The sequence below is a fragment of the Kwoniella europaea genome, chromosome 1, assembly GCF_036810445.1.
Source record: "Kwoniella europaea PYCC6329 chromosome 1, complete sequence".
NCBI classification, from domain to species: Eukaryota; Fungi; Basidiomycota; class Tremellomycetes; order Tremellales; family Cryptococcaceae; genus Kwoniella; species Kwoniella europaea.
Genome location: NC_089487.1, coordinates 5978112 through 5993030, shown reverse-complemented (window position 1 = coordinate 5993030; position 14919 = coordinate 5978112). Strand labels below are relative to the sequence as shown.

At 43.8% G+C, this 14919-nt stretch overlaps 7 protein-coding genes across 7 annotated transcripts; 5 read left to right on the top strand and 2 right to left on the bottom strand.

The window, feature by feature from the left end:
* Positions 1-377: 377 nt before the first annotated feature.
* V865_002282 (uncharacterized protein) lies at positions 378-2501 on the top strand (the record flags this gene model as incomplete). The annotated part of the gene is made up of 7 exons (XM_066226085.1): positions 378-624; positions 746-1159; positions 1327-1628; positions 1700-1882; positions 1948-2012; positions 2075-2250; positions 2323-2501. 7 exons carry the CDS (start codon positions 378-380, stop codon positions 2499-2501), a joined length of 1566 nt encoding a protein of 521 aa, XP_066082182.1.
* A 208-nt stretch (positions 2502-2709) lies between these two features.
* Positions 2710-6737, bottom strand: V865_002281 (uncharacterized protein; the record flags this gene model as incomplete). The annotated part of the gene is made up of 8 exons (XM_066226084.1): positions 2710-3225; positions 3306-3860; positions 3943-4152; positions 4236-5198; positions 5271-5390; positions 5455-5572; positions 5651-6378; positions 6459-6737. 8 exons carry the CDS (start codon positions 6735-6737, stop codon positions 2710-2712), a joined length of 3489 nt encoding a protein of 1162 aa, XP_066082181.1.
* Positions 6738-7032: 295 nt separating this feature from the next.
* V865_002280 (uncharacterized protein) lies at positions 7033-7577 on the top strand (the record flags this gene model as incomplete). The annotated part of the gene is made up of 4 exons (XM_066226083.1): positions 7033-7072; positions 7132-7179; positions 7274-7413; positions 7536-7577. 4 exons carry the CDS (start codon positions 7033-7035, stop codon positions 7575-7577), a joined length of 270 nt encoding a protein of 89 aa, XP_066082180.1.
* Positions 7578-7911: 334 nt separating this feature from the next.
* On the top strand, positions 7912-9409 carry V865_002279 (uncharacterized protein; the record flags this gene model as incomplete). The annotated part of the gene is made up of 3 exons (XM_066226082.1): positions 7912-8828; positions 8927-9198; positions 9270-9409. 3 exons carry the CDS (start codon positions 7912-7914, stop codon positions 9407-9409), a joined length of 1329 nt encoding a protein of 442 aa, XP_066082179.1.
* A 144-nt stretch (positions 9410-9553) lies between these two features.
* Positions 9554-10185, bottom strand: V865_002278 (uncharacterized protein; the record flags this gene model as incomplete). The annotated part of the gene is made up of 4 exons (XM_066226081.1): positions 9554-9680; positions 9764-9887; positions 9967-9994; positions 10063-10185. 4 exons carry the CDS (start codon positions 10183-10185, stop codon positions 9554-9556), a joined length of 402 nt encoding a protein of 133 aa, XP_066082178.1.
* A 384-nt stretch (positions 10186-10569) lies between these two features.
* V865_002277 (uncharacterized protein) lies at positions 10570-12265 on the top strand (the record flags this gene model as incomplete). Its single annotated transcript, XM_066226080.1, has 2 exons — positions 10570-11709; positions 11927-12265. 2 exons carry the CDS (start codon positions 10570-10572, stop codon positions 12263-12265), a joined length of 1479 nt encoding a protein of 492 aa, XP_066082177.1.
* Positions 12266-12818: 553 nt separating this feature from the next.
* On the top strand, positions 12819-14565 carry V865_002276 (uncharacterized protein; the record flags this gene model as incomplete). Its single annotated transcript, XM_066226079.1, has 2 exons — positions 12819-13206; positions 13286-14565. 2 exons carry the CDS (start codon positions 12819-12821, stop codon positions 14563-14565), a joined length of 1668 nt encoding a protein of 555 aa, XP_066082176.1.
* Positions 14566-14919: the final 354 nt, after the last annotated feature.

Below are 14919 nucleotides of genomic sequence, written 5' to 3'. Positions count from 1 at the left end.
CTTGACGTTTACCCCTGAAAATCAAACAAACTAAAAGGTGATCAGTGCGTCCCTCAATCCTCGGGTAAACTGCCTCTGCCTCGTGCACTTTCACACTTTTAGGGGTGGCTGAAAATACACACCAAAAGGAATTGAGTGAACTGATTACTCCCCACACTCATTTATGCCACGTCACCCACCTTGAAACGATCGACAAGCTGACATGCGGAGATGTCCGGTTGAACACAAAGTCGATTACCGTATTTTTCCATGATTTCATTTTTTTTGGATCAGTCCGATTCAATCCAGTCGAGAGAACAGTAACTAACTATCTAAGGATTGATCAAAGATCCGTCACTGCTTCTTGAGATCACTGGTCGAAGAAGGATCCTATCAGGATGGGAAAAAACAACAAGAGAAAGCGCACAGCCCAAGTCCAATCTCAGTCCTCCAAGCTCCTCACTCCACCTAGCGAGTCACCCTCGGCCTCTGCGTTATTGATCGATTCAGAGGATTTGGAGTGTACGATAAACGTATTGGAGACACTATGTGACTTCCCAGAGGAACTGGCTGGAAAGGAGATGAAAGGGCTGAAGAGGAAGGTACATGAACTGTATAGGATTATGGCGGAGGGAAGTGGACTGGGTGAGTATTCTACCTGGAGTTTGTGGATCCCCTCTCGACCCCATTGCACGGGCTTGGTCATACTTTTTACCCACCAACAACATATCATTCTCTCAGCTGACACCCGCAATTTACGTCTTAGGCACCTCACTCACCTCCAAGATATCAACAGCACTATCAGATTACCGCTTCACTGACGCCCTCATATACCTATTTGAGATGTACACCCGTAAACTCACTCCGAAGCTAGGTGCATTACAAAGATGGGTGAGGGAATGTGATGCGACAAGTAACGAAGATGGTAGTCCAGGTGATCCGGAGGCATTGAAATGTTTAGATATGATATTGAGAATCGCCAATATGTCTCATCCTACTCATGTACCGACCGATCAGAAAGTGTTAGGCACGGAAGGATCGATGAAGCAGAAAGGGAGTGATAATGTGGTAGATGGGATGGATATGGGTGGGATCATACAGGGAAAACAGATCTTCAGAGCTAGAGAGGATAACGAGGAGATAAAGATTTGGGGTTTAATTAAAGATGGGAAATTGTTTGGTACGTTCACAACTCTACTTTCGTTCCATTAGCATGGGAGAATTATACACCTTCAAATCGATATGTTGTGAACTGTAGCCTAATTCCCCCGTCCCTTATAATTTTGACATCATTCATTTTCACTTATTCTAAAGTCCAGCTTGGGCTGACTCTTCTGGATTACTCAGATACACCCCCTCCAAATCCCTATCCCAACTTCCGACCGGTCCACCACGTGAAAGCTGCCGACCGTAAACCTCCCAACCTGTACGACTCGACTGTCTACGGTTCTTCCCCCGGAGCGATCGCACTGGCACCTTCGACAGAGAGAAAGAGACCTACAAAAGTGGATGTTCCTGGTGTTCCTGGTGCTTTCGTAGTACTTGATGTATTTACACCGGAAGAATGCTTACAGATAGTCAGAGCTGCTGAGGCGATAGGGTGGGAGAAGGACGAGGCGAAGAGTGGTTCGGCTATCAATAAGACTTCGGTAAGCTCCCATCTTATCATACGACATTTGCTATCAGATATGCTGATACTGATGATTTGTTTGACTAACAGATACTAGCCAAGAATTTTGTCTGGTTATCTGATTCCTCATTCCTTGACCACTTCTATTCCTCTATACTACCCTTCGTTCCCGCAACAGCTCCGATCAGTGTTGATGGGAATGGCGGGGGGAAAGTCAGAGGTATCAACGCTAGGTTTAGGGTGTATCAGTATACGGAGAATCAGCTGTATAGGGTGAGTCAATCGCAACTATCGAACCTGTCGCTTACTGATTATCGTTTCTGATTTTTGGGAATTAGCCTCACATAGATGGTGCTTGGCCTGCCGCTGGCTTACATCCCGAAACAGGCGAATACTTGCATGAGTGAGTCAAACCACTTATTGACCTCGCACACCCGCTCTGTATTGATGTGCATGCTCTCTCAGCTCGTCCCCACCCGATGATCCATTATGGTCTCGATATACTCTGCTAGTCTACCTAAATGGAGAAGGCGATATACCGCAAGATACGGGATGTACGACCTTCTTCTTGCCATCCGATAAGATAGGAGTAATGGAGGCTCATAGTGTTAGACCTATACAAGGCGCGGTGTTGTGTTTCCGTAAGTTCTAGCTCAACCAATGATCCGTCACAGTGTATGAAAATTCTTATAACGCTTTGCTTGATTTTGTAGCTCATGGAGATACGACCGGTTCATTATTACACGAGGGTTCAGCAGTAGGGAAAGGAGGTATCAAATATGTCATTAGGACTGATCTGCTATACGAAGCTAAAGGTTTCGGTCAGTATAAACCTCCTGCTAGTGTTGGAGTGAAACAAGGTGGTAAGGAGGAAGAAGGATTAGGTGGATGATTCAGTCGATTGTCGTGAACTGGAAAAATCATTTCATTCGCATTTTCATCCCTTTTTCTCATATGTTCATAGGGTATCGTTCATTTGTAAATTACTCAAATCATCCTGTAAATGCATACACAAACTTTACGATACTGTTGATCATATATCAGATATTCAAAAGGAACTGTAACCATAAACGCAATAAAATCTACTTAACCTCATAGTCTCAATCCTCCTCCTCGCCTCCAGCTTCGATCAAAGCCTGATAATCTTCGTAACTGCCAAACATTGGTAATTCCTTTCTCTTCTTCCTTTGTGCCTTTCTATCATCATTCCTCTTCCTTTTCCCAGTTTCCACCTTCTCTTGTTCTTCATCAGAAGAGACGGCGGTGTCTAATCGGATATCAGGCATTTCCATCTCTGAATCAGATAACAAGTCTTCCTCTTCATCATCGAAATTGGGGAATGAGGAATCGCTGGATATGGATGGTGAACGTTTCCTTCCTTTCTTGTTTTTGTTATTCACTGGTACTTCTTCTTCCTCTTCTTCTTCTTCCTCTTCTGATTCTTCCTCTTCTGATTCTTCCTCTTCTGATTCTTCTTCCTCATCAACTTCGACATCGTCCTCCTCATCTTGATCTTCATCGGATGAATACTCTGTCATATCGTCACTCTCATCTTCATCTTCATCATCGGATAATCCCATATCATCATCCGCACCAGGCATAGAAGCTTTCATAGCCTAAGTAACAAACGAAAGAGTCAGCTCGCATTCAATTTCCATAATCCGAATTGAATATCAATAAGTTTAATTAAGCTCACCTTCCAGATCTCATCTTCTTCTGGGTCACTTCCCTCTTCTTCTTCCTCTTCCTGTTCTGCTACATCGATATCCGAGTCCTTATCCTCCTCATCATCCTCATCAGCAATATCCGAAGGCAACTCTTGCATCTCCTCATCACTTTCTTCTTCTTCATCCTCATCATCCTCACCAGTCGATTTCTTTTTCTTCAGGGATTCATTCCTCTTCAATTTCTCTGAGAAATACTTATGGAAGAACATCATTTCAACGGGAACATCATCAACCTTTTTCCTCCAGAAAGATTCCGAATTAACCATTAATCCAGCTTCACCTCCGGAGGACTTGGCACCTTTGTTCTGTACGATCATACCTGATTTATCAGATACAGCGGCAGGCTGCATGATACTTGCACCTTTAGGTTGTAAGGTTTTCTTAGGATTTCGGTAGACGAATCGATCAAGGAATGACACGAGGGAGTTTAGAGATATGTCGGAAGATCCTGTTAGAGGTTGAGAAAGTAATAGTTGATTGGCCTGGAGTGAGACGGAAGGATGGAAATGGTTCAGAAATGGAATCTGAAATTAACCAAAAAAGAAACAAATCATCAGTACATGATGTGTTGATACCTTTAGTAGTCTATATATCGATATCACTCACCAAATCCCATAGACAACTTGAATCTGCATTGGCATATAATGGTTCTCTCTTCTTACCATCATAAGCTCTGTCATCCGTAATCTTCTTCTGCCTCTCGGCTGCGACTTCTTTGGGTTGGTTGTCCTTTTGATCAGCATCGACGAAATGTTCAATATCATCATCTTCAGGCTCGATCAACATTTTCTTGAGGCCAGGAGTAGTGGAGAAAAGCTATTAAACCAACAAAATCAGCCTCGACTCTGAACAATCTTAGTGTTGCGTTAGGCAGAAGAGTAAATGAATTTCTCACTCACCTCTCCTAACAGATACAAAGCCCCACAAATAAAAGGCGGTTGATGCATCCCCAACATCTGTAACAATCTTTTCACAAACGCCATCACTCTATTTATCCTATCATCCAATTTCATGGCCTTGAATAACAGATTCAAGTACATTGCCTGTTTCGAGCTAGTTACAAGTCTCTCGTCAAACAACAAATCGTATAACGTTCTGTAGAATCGATCGGATATTCCTTTAATTTCATTCTCGTCCGATGTCGAACTTGATTGAGTTTTGGATACTTGATGAATGAGATTTAAAGCTTGGATGGAAGTGTTGAAAGTACCTTTATGAGTAATGACAAATAACGTATCCATATAAGATTTGAACATTGTTTCGTCCAATTTGGCAAAAGGTAAAGCACGATTTATACCTGTTAAAACGGCAGAAACCAATTTTGATTCTGAATTTTCAATCAACTCCTCTTCTTGTTGCATCGCTGTTTTCTTCTTTTGACCAGGTTTAGGTTTCGTTCCTTTCCTTCTTCCACGCCATTTATCAATCTTACCAGCTACTTTCTCAATTTGATCTTCCCCTATCTCCCCTTCCTCCTCTTCTCCAGCAATTGGGTGCTCTTCGTCTTTCTTGGTGCCGTCTCCAAGGATCTCTCTGAACACTTCGAAATAGAGATCAACAAGTTTACCAGCGACTTCTTGATCCTTCCTCGTCAGAGTAATCTGATTAAGAGTGATCAAACCGTAATATCTTGCATGATTGACAGTATCGGATTTCTTCTCTTCTGGTTTTTTACCTTTGACATCATCGTCGAATTTGATGTGCGAACCGGATGAGGATGCAGCCGTGGTGGTACTGCTTATAGGTTTGAGAACTAAGGCAGACACTTCTCGAGCAACTACTGCTTTCATAGCTGGATGAGCTTGCAGGAGTTGTAAGATGTGATGAGATGCTTTGGAGGCGACGGGTCGATCGGTGTCACCCTGATGAGAGAGTCACAAGATCAGCTGGAGTTGCCACGGCTTTCTTTCCAGCTGGCTATATGATCAACTCACAAGCTTGTTTACGCCTAGTCTTAGCAGATTCTGCTCTTGTTCAGCATTACCCGAAAGCAGTTGGAAGATAATATGTAAAGCTTGAGTCCGGACGAAGGGCAGGGTATCGTGCGATAGCACCTGAAAGACGGGTTGTTAGCTGTATGATCATCATTGAGGCAGATGAAAATAAGAATCAGCTAACCTCCAGCACCTGTAACAGATTGAAGAACCATCTTTTGAGGTAGTCCTCAAAAGCATACATCAGGAGATGTCGATCCGTAAGTTGGGGATGAGCAAGTAAAGGTTGATCGGCAAAGTATCTACAAGTCACGTCACCCATTCTCATCAGCTTTTTCACCGTTTCATACCAGTGTTGTGTAGGTGTCATGCTAGCTTACCTTAATTTTCCTTGCTGTTTGCCACCTCCATTAACCCACCAATCCGCCAAAGCCTTCATGACGGCAACTCTCTGATCCTTATTCGACCCTGACCCTCCTCCAATACCATCCTCTTTCCATCCGGCCATGTATCTCAACCTATTGAGTTCGTTCAACGCATGTACAGGCGATTCTCTGACGAGCAATACCAACGCAGATAATTTATCCTGGTGTGTACCGGATTGTAAGATCTGGGATATGAACGCTGCGTCGGAAGAAGAAGATGCTCTATTTAAGGGAGGTAGATTGTCCAAGAGGTTGAAAGCTTTTTGACGAAGTTCGTTCAAGGCATGTCCCTGGAGTGGTCTCAGTGGTGCGTCGAGGGGAGGTAGTTGAGGGGTAAGAGAAGTCCAAGATGATGAGGCGGGGACGTTGACGCCGCTTGAAGAGTCTTGATCGATATTGGTCTTAGGTGGGTCGACAGCTTTCTGATTCGTTGTTTCGCCAGTAGAAGTGGGTGCATCTGCCTGTTTTTCTTGCTCACTCTCTTCTGATTCTTCCTCTTCGCTTTCATCTTCCGCTTCCTCCTCATCTTCGTCTTCTTCCTCGTCTTCACTTTCCACCTCGCTTTCCTCCTCAGCTTCTTCAGCTTCTTCAGCTTCCTCATCGTCGCTTTCCACCTCTGCTCCACCTACAGCTCCAAAGTCCAAGCCTTTCATGAAATCTCCCAGCTCCTTCTTGAGTGATTTCTGTACATCGTACCATCAATCATCAGTATCGAACCCACCTATCTCTTTCGCATATGCCTCGTACAATATGAGCAACTCACCTCATCTGTAGGCTTCTTCTCGGCTTTGGGTACTTTCGTAGCAGTTCTATCCTGTTCTTCATTATCGCTCTCATCTATCCCATCTATCAAATCCAAATCATCTTCATCTCCTCCTAAGTCCCTTACTGCCTGTTTCAACTCATCACTGATCTTAGCGTGTCTAGAGCTCGAAGATTGGGTTGATGGTCCAGCAGTGGCATTTGCACCTGTAGCTGTAGCGGTATTGGCTGTTTTGTTGAGTAGCTTGGTAGATTTACTACCTCTTCCTTTCTTTGCCATCGTGATTATGTATCTGGCTTTGGAGGAAGGAGGAAGATAGCTATGAGTACTGGTCAATCCTCATTAGGTAGATCTGTGAAAGCAAGGAGAGCAGGTGGACAACTGAAATCTTCGAAGGAAATCAACTTTTGCCAGATGGGATAAAAACAAATAAAACCTGGGAAATTAATGAACAACTGCGGGGCACCGAAATAAACATGCATTGATGCTGAATTCAGTTGATGCTAGACAGTGAAAGATAGATGACATCTCCGTCGTTTCCATCAATTACATCTACGCAAAATAACCAGACAAAATGCCAGTGAATATCAAACCAGTAGTAGGAGCAGGACTAGGTGAGTTCATGGTCGAACTTTATGTCATCAAGTTGAGCTGACTTGATTGATTGTTGTAGCCAGTTGCTGTACCATCTTTTCCATATTGGGTATTGTGATATTACTCAGTACGTCGTTAACTCTGCAATTGCAGGCAAGAGAAGGATGATATTGCACTGTGATATACTGGATACCAGCTGATTGGATGTGCATCTTACATAGCCCTAGGATCATTCTTCGGTAAACATGTTGAAGGATTGACAGGCTCAACTAAAGATCCCGAGAACCCCGATCACGTAGCTAAGATGTGTTATGTCGCTGCGATTATATATGGTGGATTCGTGGTGTTCTGTGGACTACAAGTGAGTAATCAATCCTCAACGTCGAAGTGGTATGAACTTGCACAATAAGCCCACAAAAACCTCATCTCGATTTTCATGGAGAGATTGGTCGTCCTGCTAACATCCTATCTGTGTAATCATAGATGGCAGTGCATCGACGATATCCCCGTGGAGTACAATTGTAGATATCCTAATCACCTATCCAACGTTAGCATGTATATTTTGTATCTCTTTACCATTCTGTTGCACCTTTGTCCCGGTGTGATACCTTATCGTCTGAGAGTGATGCCACGTGGGTATGCTATTGCCACCTTTGAGAAAGTGACATCTGCAAGTTCGAAGTCTGGAGTTCATGTTAGCATTTACAGTGCACTCCCCTCTTACTTTGAGAATACATGATAAGTCACTACACCTCTTCTGCTACTCCAACTATTTAATACCCTGTAACGAGTACGACAGTTCACTTGAACAAACTTCTGTCTGCTCCTAACACAGCTGCACCTCAAGTCCACCCACACCATGCCAGTCAAGCGATCCGCCGGTTCCTCATCCGCCATCCCCAAACGAACGCGCTTCGACGACCGACCCTCTTCCTCTGCTGCTGGAGCTTCACCCGCAGGCTCTGGCTCAGTATCAGCCAATGACGATGACGACCTATTAGAAGAAGATTTGCCCCAGGGTGCAGCACGGGACAAACAGCGAGCTAAACGCTCTCTAAAGGACACAGAAGGTTACGGCTCAGATTCGTCCAATGACGAAGAAGGGGTGGTGCCCTCTCGTAGACCAGGTCCAGAAAAAGATGATGAAGATGACGATGTAGATATGTTTGCTGATGATGTCGACGAGAAAGCCAAACCTGCCGATAAGGGCAAAGGGAAGGAGAAGGAATTTATGGATTTGAATGAAATTGAAGGACAGGAATTTGATCAACCTCCCCGTAGAATCGATGAAGAGGGTGAAGGGGATAGTGATTCCGAAGATGAAGAGATACGTAAAAATGCTAAAACTGGATTAGATGGCGATATGGGATCTGAGATCACACCATTTAACATGAAGAGCGAGATGACCGAAGGTAGATTTACAGCTGATGGAGAAGCTTATATGGAGAATGAAAAAGATGAAAATGATAAACATGATTCATGGTTGACCAATCTGAATAAAGAGGAAATCAAGAAAGCTAGAAGAGCTCATAGGGAAAGAGAGAGGTTGGAAAAGGAGAGAGAAGAGAAAGAAAATTCAAAAGAGAATAAAATAAAGGAAAGAGAGTTGTTAAGAGAAGCGGTGGGATTGTTAGAAAGAGGGGAAACTGTTTTAGAAGCTTTACAAAGGTTGGGTAAAGAGTATAATAAAGAGGATCCAACGAAGAAGAAAAAGATGAGTTGGGCAGAGAAGCAGAAAGAGAGGAAGAAGTTGATGGCCATTGAGCAAGAACAGAGGTGAGTTGTCTATCCACCATGCGTCTAACAACCCTTGAGACTTATCCATGTCGTTCCAGTGGGCCATGCATAATGACTGTTGTTTGTACCCCTCGCAGCGACCCAACACACACTTCCAACCCATTCACAAACCTGTCCAACATCGTCTCTCAGCTCACTACGATAGGTCATCTCGAAGTCTACTCGATGTCAAGAGAGAGTATACAGCGTATGTTACCGGCTGAAGCTTCATCGACGAACGGATCTTCGTCTCGTCCAAATGCTATATCGGCTACACCTGTAGATACAAGGCAATTCCAGTACAGATTCTCTATGGCTTATGTGAGGAATTTGCCGGAAGCTCAAAGACCGGTGGAGAGGGAGGTGTTTGGTGAGCTCTTAGAAACAGTGCCCTCGCCATGTCATACATTGTCACTGATCTCATATATTCACCCAATACAGGTCCATTCCCCGTACAACAGTTGAAACAATGGAGGAACACGGGATTCTTTGGTGGTCCAGCTTGTGAGAATGTGGAATTGAGGTTGGCGGGAGATCAACCTGGTCCTTGGGGAAGCTGGCTGGATGTAGTCGGTCAGTGATGGGTTTCCCGCGCTTCTTGTACACGACGAAAAGAGGGAAAAGATCTTGGATTCAAATCCACAAGAAGTGAACATGAACATATTGTAAATTTTAGCCATGAATATGCATTACATTCAGAATCTCGAACTTTGTATAATACAGTGCTATCGATCTTTTTTCTTTTCCTGTTCCACCTCATCTTGTGCAGGAGATATGGTAGGATCCAAATCTAGTGTAGGTGGTGGCATATTATCAGGACGACTTTGCACTTTCGTCAATTCCAATACGAACCTACGAATCAAACAGATTGAGGATTAGCTGTTTGTCCTTATCCTAGTCATAAAAAACTTAGATTGGTCTGATAGGTGACGCACCACATCATTGAGCCCCATAGTAACGCGGTCACACCCAATAATAACAATACATGTTTGTTCCATTGAGTCAATACCGCCAGACCGAATAAAGTGAGTAAGAGGAAGAAGAAACATAGGTTCATGGCTGTTTCATCATGACAAAATCAGCTTAACAATCTTCTTCGCGACGAAAACAAGAAAATATTGCAAAAGCTGAGACATACCCATAACGACAGCTGCATTCGCACCAGGCTAAGCGAGCGATACCTCAGTTTCAACTCACAGACATTCAATGAAAAATAAGCGCATGAATGACTCACCTCAAATACCGACTTGATGAGCATACCGAAGAACCCCGGTTGTTCATTCCCATTTTGAACGTCGGGGTTTCTCACTGGAGATCCTTCTCCTGAAGATGAGTCTGACTGGTCTTTGGTTACCATTTTGCTCGATCGATAATATAGTCCTCGATTGGCTCTGAAAGATAGTATAGAAACGCTTTCGAATTGTCCATCAACATGGGTTCAGGTGGACAGCGAGGTGGAGGAGATACCAGTGAGGAAGCCGTGGGTGGGAATTGCCACATCATCTCTTTCCCGGGTTGTGTTGGTGATAGTGATACATCCGTTTCCTATATGTCCTATCGGAAGTCAGCGGTTTGTGTGTGTCTGTTCGTCACCCGATTTTTGACTTTTTCCAACTTTTTCGAGGCATCCATCTAGATCAGATCAGATATCACACCTGAGCAGACTACATATCTCCTTATCGCTCCTCCTGACCCTCTACCTCCTCCTCTACTGTCCGACCGTCCCTCGGATTCTTTCACAATGCTATCGCGCAGCGCTCGTTCGCTGACCCGACCCTCTCGATCCTCCTTCCCTTTACCTAAACCACGTCGTTCACTCGCAACATCCCACACACACCTCTCACCTTCCACCTCACCCAAGGCTCAATCAGCATGGGCAGCAGCAACCGAATCAGCACACTCCGTCCTTACTCCCCCTCCTTCATCTTCAGCATCTTCCTCTTCGACAGCTACATCCTTGGACGATCCAATATCAGTGATCAACGCTGAAATCGGTAATTTGAAATCGTCATTATTTCGAATGTTGGGATCCTCAAATTCAGCTTTGGATACAGTTGCCAAATATTACTTCCAAGCTGAGGGCAAACATTTACGTCCATTACTAGTATTGCTCATATCGCAGGCGACCAATGGATTAGGAGGGAAGGGATGGGAGAAGGTGAAATTGGAAAGTCAGAGTCGGAGAAGTATAGACGATTCACTTACTTCCCAGGGTGGTGTATTAAACGATTGGAATCCTGAAGTTAACGGACAGGAATCAAGTTCAACTAGTCAGGTGTTTGCTAGTCCATTTCAGATACCGAATATTGGATCTTCTACTACATCTATACCACAACCTCCATTGAATATATCGGAATTCGATATGGCCCTACAGCAAAATGATCAACCAATGATATTACCTACCCAGCGGAGATTGGCAAGTATAACAGAGATGATTCACGTTGCTTCCCTACTCCACGACGACGTCATAGATAATTCACCATTACGCAGAGGAGAACCAAGTGCACCATCAACATTCGGTAATAAGTTGTCGATATTATCTGGTGATTTCTTACTTGGTCGAGCATCAATAGCTCTAGCCAGATTAGGAAGTAGGGAAGTGGTGGAATTGTTAGCCACGGTAATAGCGAATTTAGTAGAGGGGGAGGTAATGCAATTGAAAGCCACTTCGGAACCTGAACAGAAACCTACACCCAAAGGATTCGAGGATTATATGAGGAAGACATACCTCAAGACGGCTAGTCTGATGGCTAAGTCTGCTAGAGCGGCGGTCATCCTGGGTGGATGTGGGGATTCAGATGGAAATGGGTTGAGCAAGGATGGTGAATGGGTGAAGGATGTGGCGTATGGTTATGGAAGGAATCTGGGTATTGCCTTCCAGGTGAGTGTTCTGATACCTTTTAATTATCGGCGATACCTCAATTCAAGATTCGGGATCTGAATGGTCCAAGCATCCTTCCATATTGACATATATCATCATTACCGCTGTCCTTTACTATGTCGCATCACCTCCATCGATATACCATTTCTCCCTTGCTCATCTTATCTTTGAGCTGCACAACCCATGCCATGGCTAACCATCCTTTTTTACTTCATAGCTAATCGACGATGCCCTCGACTTCCTTCCCCCCGATCCATCACTCGGTAAACCTTCTCTCGGAGCCGACCTTCGTCTAGGTCTGGCGACAGCTCCAGCTCTATTCGCATGGGAGAAATACCCAGAGATGGGTCCATTAATACTGCGTAAATTCAGTGCACCTGGAGATGTGGAGATAGCGAGGGAGATAGTGAATAAATCGGATGGTTTGGAGAGGACGGTGGAGCTGGCTAGGACGTTCGCTGGATCAGCTAGGGAATTGATTGAACTGTTACCTGAATCGGGGGCGAGGGAAGCTTTGATTGGGTTGACAAAGAAGGTAGTGGAGAGGGTCAAATAGATAACACGAATACGATTACGCAGTTTGGATAGGATCTGGGAAAGCGGGGGAGGATAGGAAAACGGGTCCAAATAGAATTGAAGATCATTATCTTCATGTACATTGCATTATCACATCATATACGGACACAGGAAAGACAAGGATAGAGTATCCTCAGCGTGTGTGTGAATTACATTTGATAGATTCGTATAGGACCTATCCGGTCTCGACCCAATGTGACATGGACTCGACCACAAGAAGCTCATGCATTGCATAGTATATACATATATAGTGATCCAAAGCTTTGTTGTATCTGACGGACGACCTCTCGGCGAAAACGGCATTCTTCACCTTTGGCTTATCAGCTTTGCTAAATCATATGTGACGTAATTATCACCGCTAATCCACTCACTGATTGAGTTGTCAACAAATTTGGGAGTATGAGTACAGTACATCAAACGTTTCTTAATCATTAATTCCAAATTGAATTTGAAACCCATACTATACAGGCTTGAGCATACGCATCAACGCACTGCCATCGTATCCCATCCCGGATCACCATCAAGCCACACGCATGCGAATACCGAGGAACTCAAGGTTGTTCTGTCTGTTAATATCGTTATCGTTTATACCCCCTCTCTGTATCATTTTCGGTTTATTGGCATACCTCAACGAATCTATGAGGATTTGTTTACCATTCTCAATCGAACGAATATCTCTCACTGCTCATAGGAAACTATCTTGTCAACCACCCTCGTCAAATTATTTCAATACACCTTATAGTACCGGTACAGGATTGAAAGGAATAATGGCTCAAGCTGAAGCTGATGCTGTTAATGGTAATACCATTCAGGAAGAGAGATTAGCGGGATTCCTGAGAAGTCAGAAAGAGACTTTTCTAGATGATTTGAAGAAAGGTAATGCCAAGGGATGGACGGTGGTTATGGGGAATGAAGCGGGAGGTGAGCATACTTTAAGCGAATACACAGATAAGTTCTATGAATCTCAACTAACTGATATGGTCACAATGTCCACATGTAGACCTCGACTCAATCGCATCATCTATATCATATTCCTACCTCTCCTCTTCACTCGATGCCAAACGATCCATCCCCTTGATCCTCACACCCTCAAACCTCATGACCCTCCGACCCGAAAACCTCCTCGCCCTCAAACTCTCTTCCGTCCCTCTCGACTCGTTACTGCATCCTGAACAATTATCCATCCCTACCGACGAACTTTCTTCCAAGGGCGTGAAATTCGGCTTAGTAGATCACAACAAACTCTTACCGCTCTTTATCCCTTCTTCATCCAATACCAACACTACAACTCAATTGCCTGGGTCAATTACCAACGGCCACGCAGCGGAAGGGGAAGATTCGGTCGAATCGATAATCGATCATCATGATGATGAACATTCTCACCCCGACGCAGCAGTCCGAGAAATCACTGTACCAACCGGAAGTTGCGCATCATTAGTGACGAAGCATTTCCAAGATCGATGGAGAGCTAGTATATCTGGACCTGCAGGTCAAAAGGGATCACCTGTTCCAAGTGAATTAGCTACATTGCTGTTAGAAGCGATATTGATAGATACAAGTGGACTTAAACCAAATCGTAAAGCTACTCCTATAGATTACGCCTCTGCTCAATTCTTATACCCCTTATCTACTTTATACTCTGACAATGACCCTACACCCTCAACCTCAAATGTTCAAAATGGTGATACGGAAGTGGTCGAATTCTCACAAGATGGTTCGAATATCCCTCAAGATCTAACAAGCTTAACAGACAAGTTACAAAGTACCAAATCTGATGTTTCTTCACTTTCAACTCCTCAACTCTTATTGAGGGATTATAAAGAATACCTCTTACCTACTTCTTCAAACTCCTATCCCACTCTGAAAGTCGGATTATCCACCGTCCCCTTAGGTCTCAAAGTATGGTTGGACAAGGAACCTGGTGGATTTGAAAGCTTCTTAACAGAGGTAGAATCGTATATGTCAGACAGAGACTTGGACGTAGAAGGAGTTTTGACTACTTTCTCGAATTCTCAAGGTAAACACCGAAGAGAACTTGCTTTGATCGTTCGAACTGGCGGGACGATCCGATCCGATCAAGAGGTAAAAAAGGTATTGGAAGAATTGAAAGTTGGTTTGGAGTCTAGTGGAGATATATTAGATTTGAAAAAATGGAATAAAGATGATAAGAATTCTGAACTTAGTGTATGGGAGAAATGGAATGATAAGGTCGTGGTTTGGAAGCAGGGTAATACGAAAAGTACAAGAAAACAGGTGGCACCTTTACTTGTAAGTGATTGAATCCTGTATTGGTGGTTTGGGCGTTGCTGATCTTGGTGGGTTTGGGATGAACAGAGAGATATCATTGCGAAATTAGACTGAGGTAGAGTTCGGCAATGTACGGGTGTTTGGGTTTGTCATAGAAATGATATCTGATCCGAATAGTAATATAGAATGAAACGAGATGTTATGAAAATTAAATGTCAAGTAGAATCACCTTGGTTGGCGTGTGATTGAGAACAGCCTGGCTTATTTGGTGTTACTCCATCAGTGAAGCTGTGCGAATGATGTCCAGTCATCCAACAATGCAAGATCTTTCTGATGCATATCTATATAATCTATTCATTATAATGTCCCTCATATGCTTGATAACCC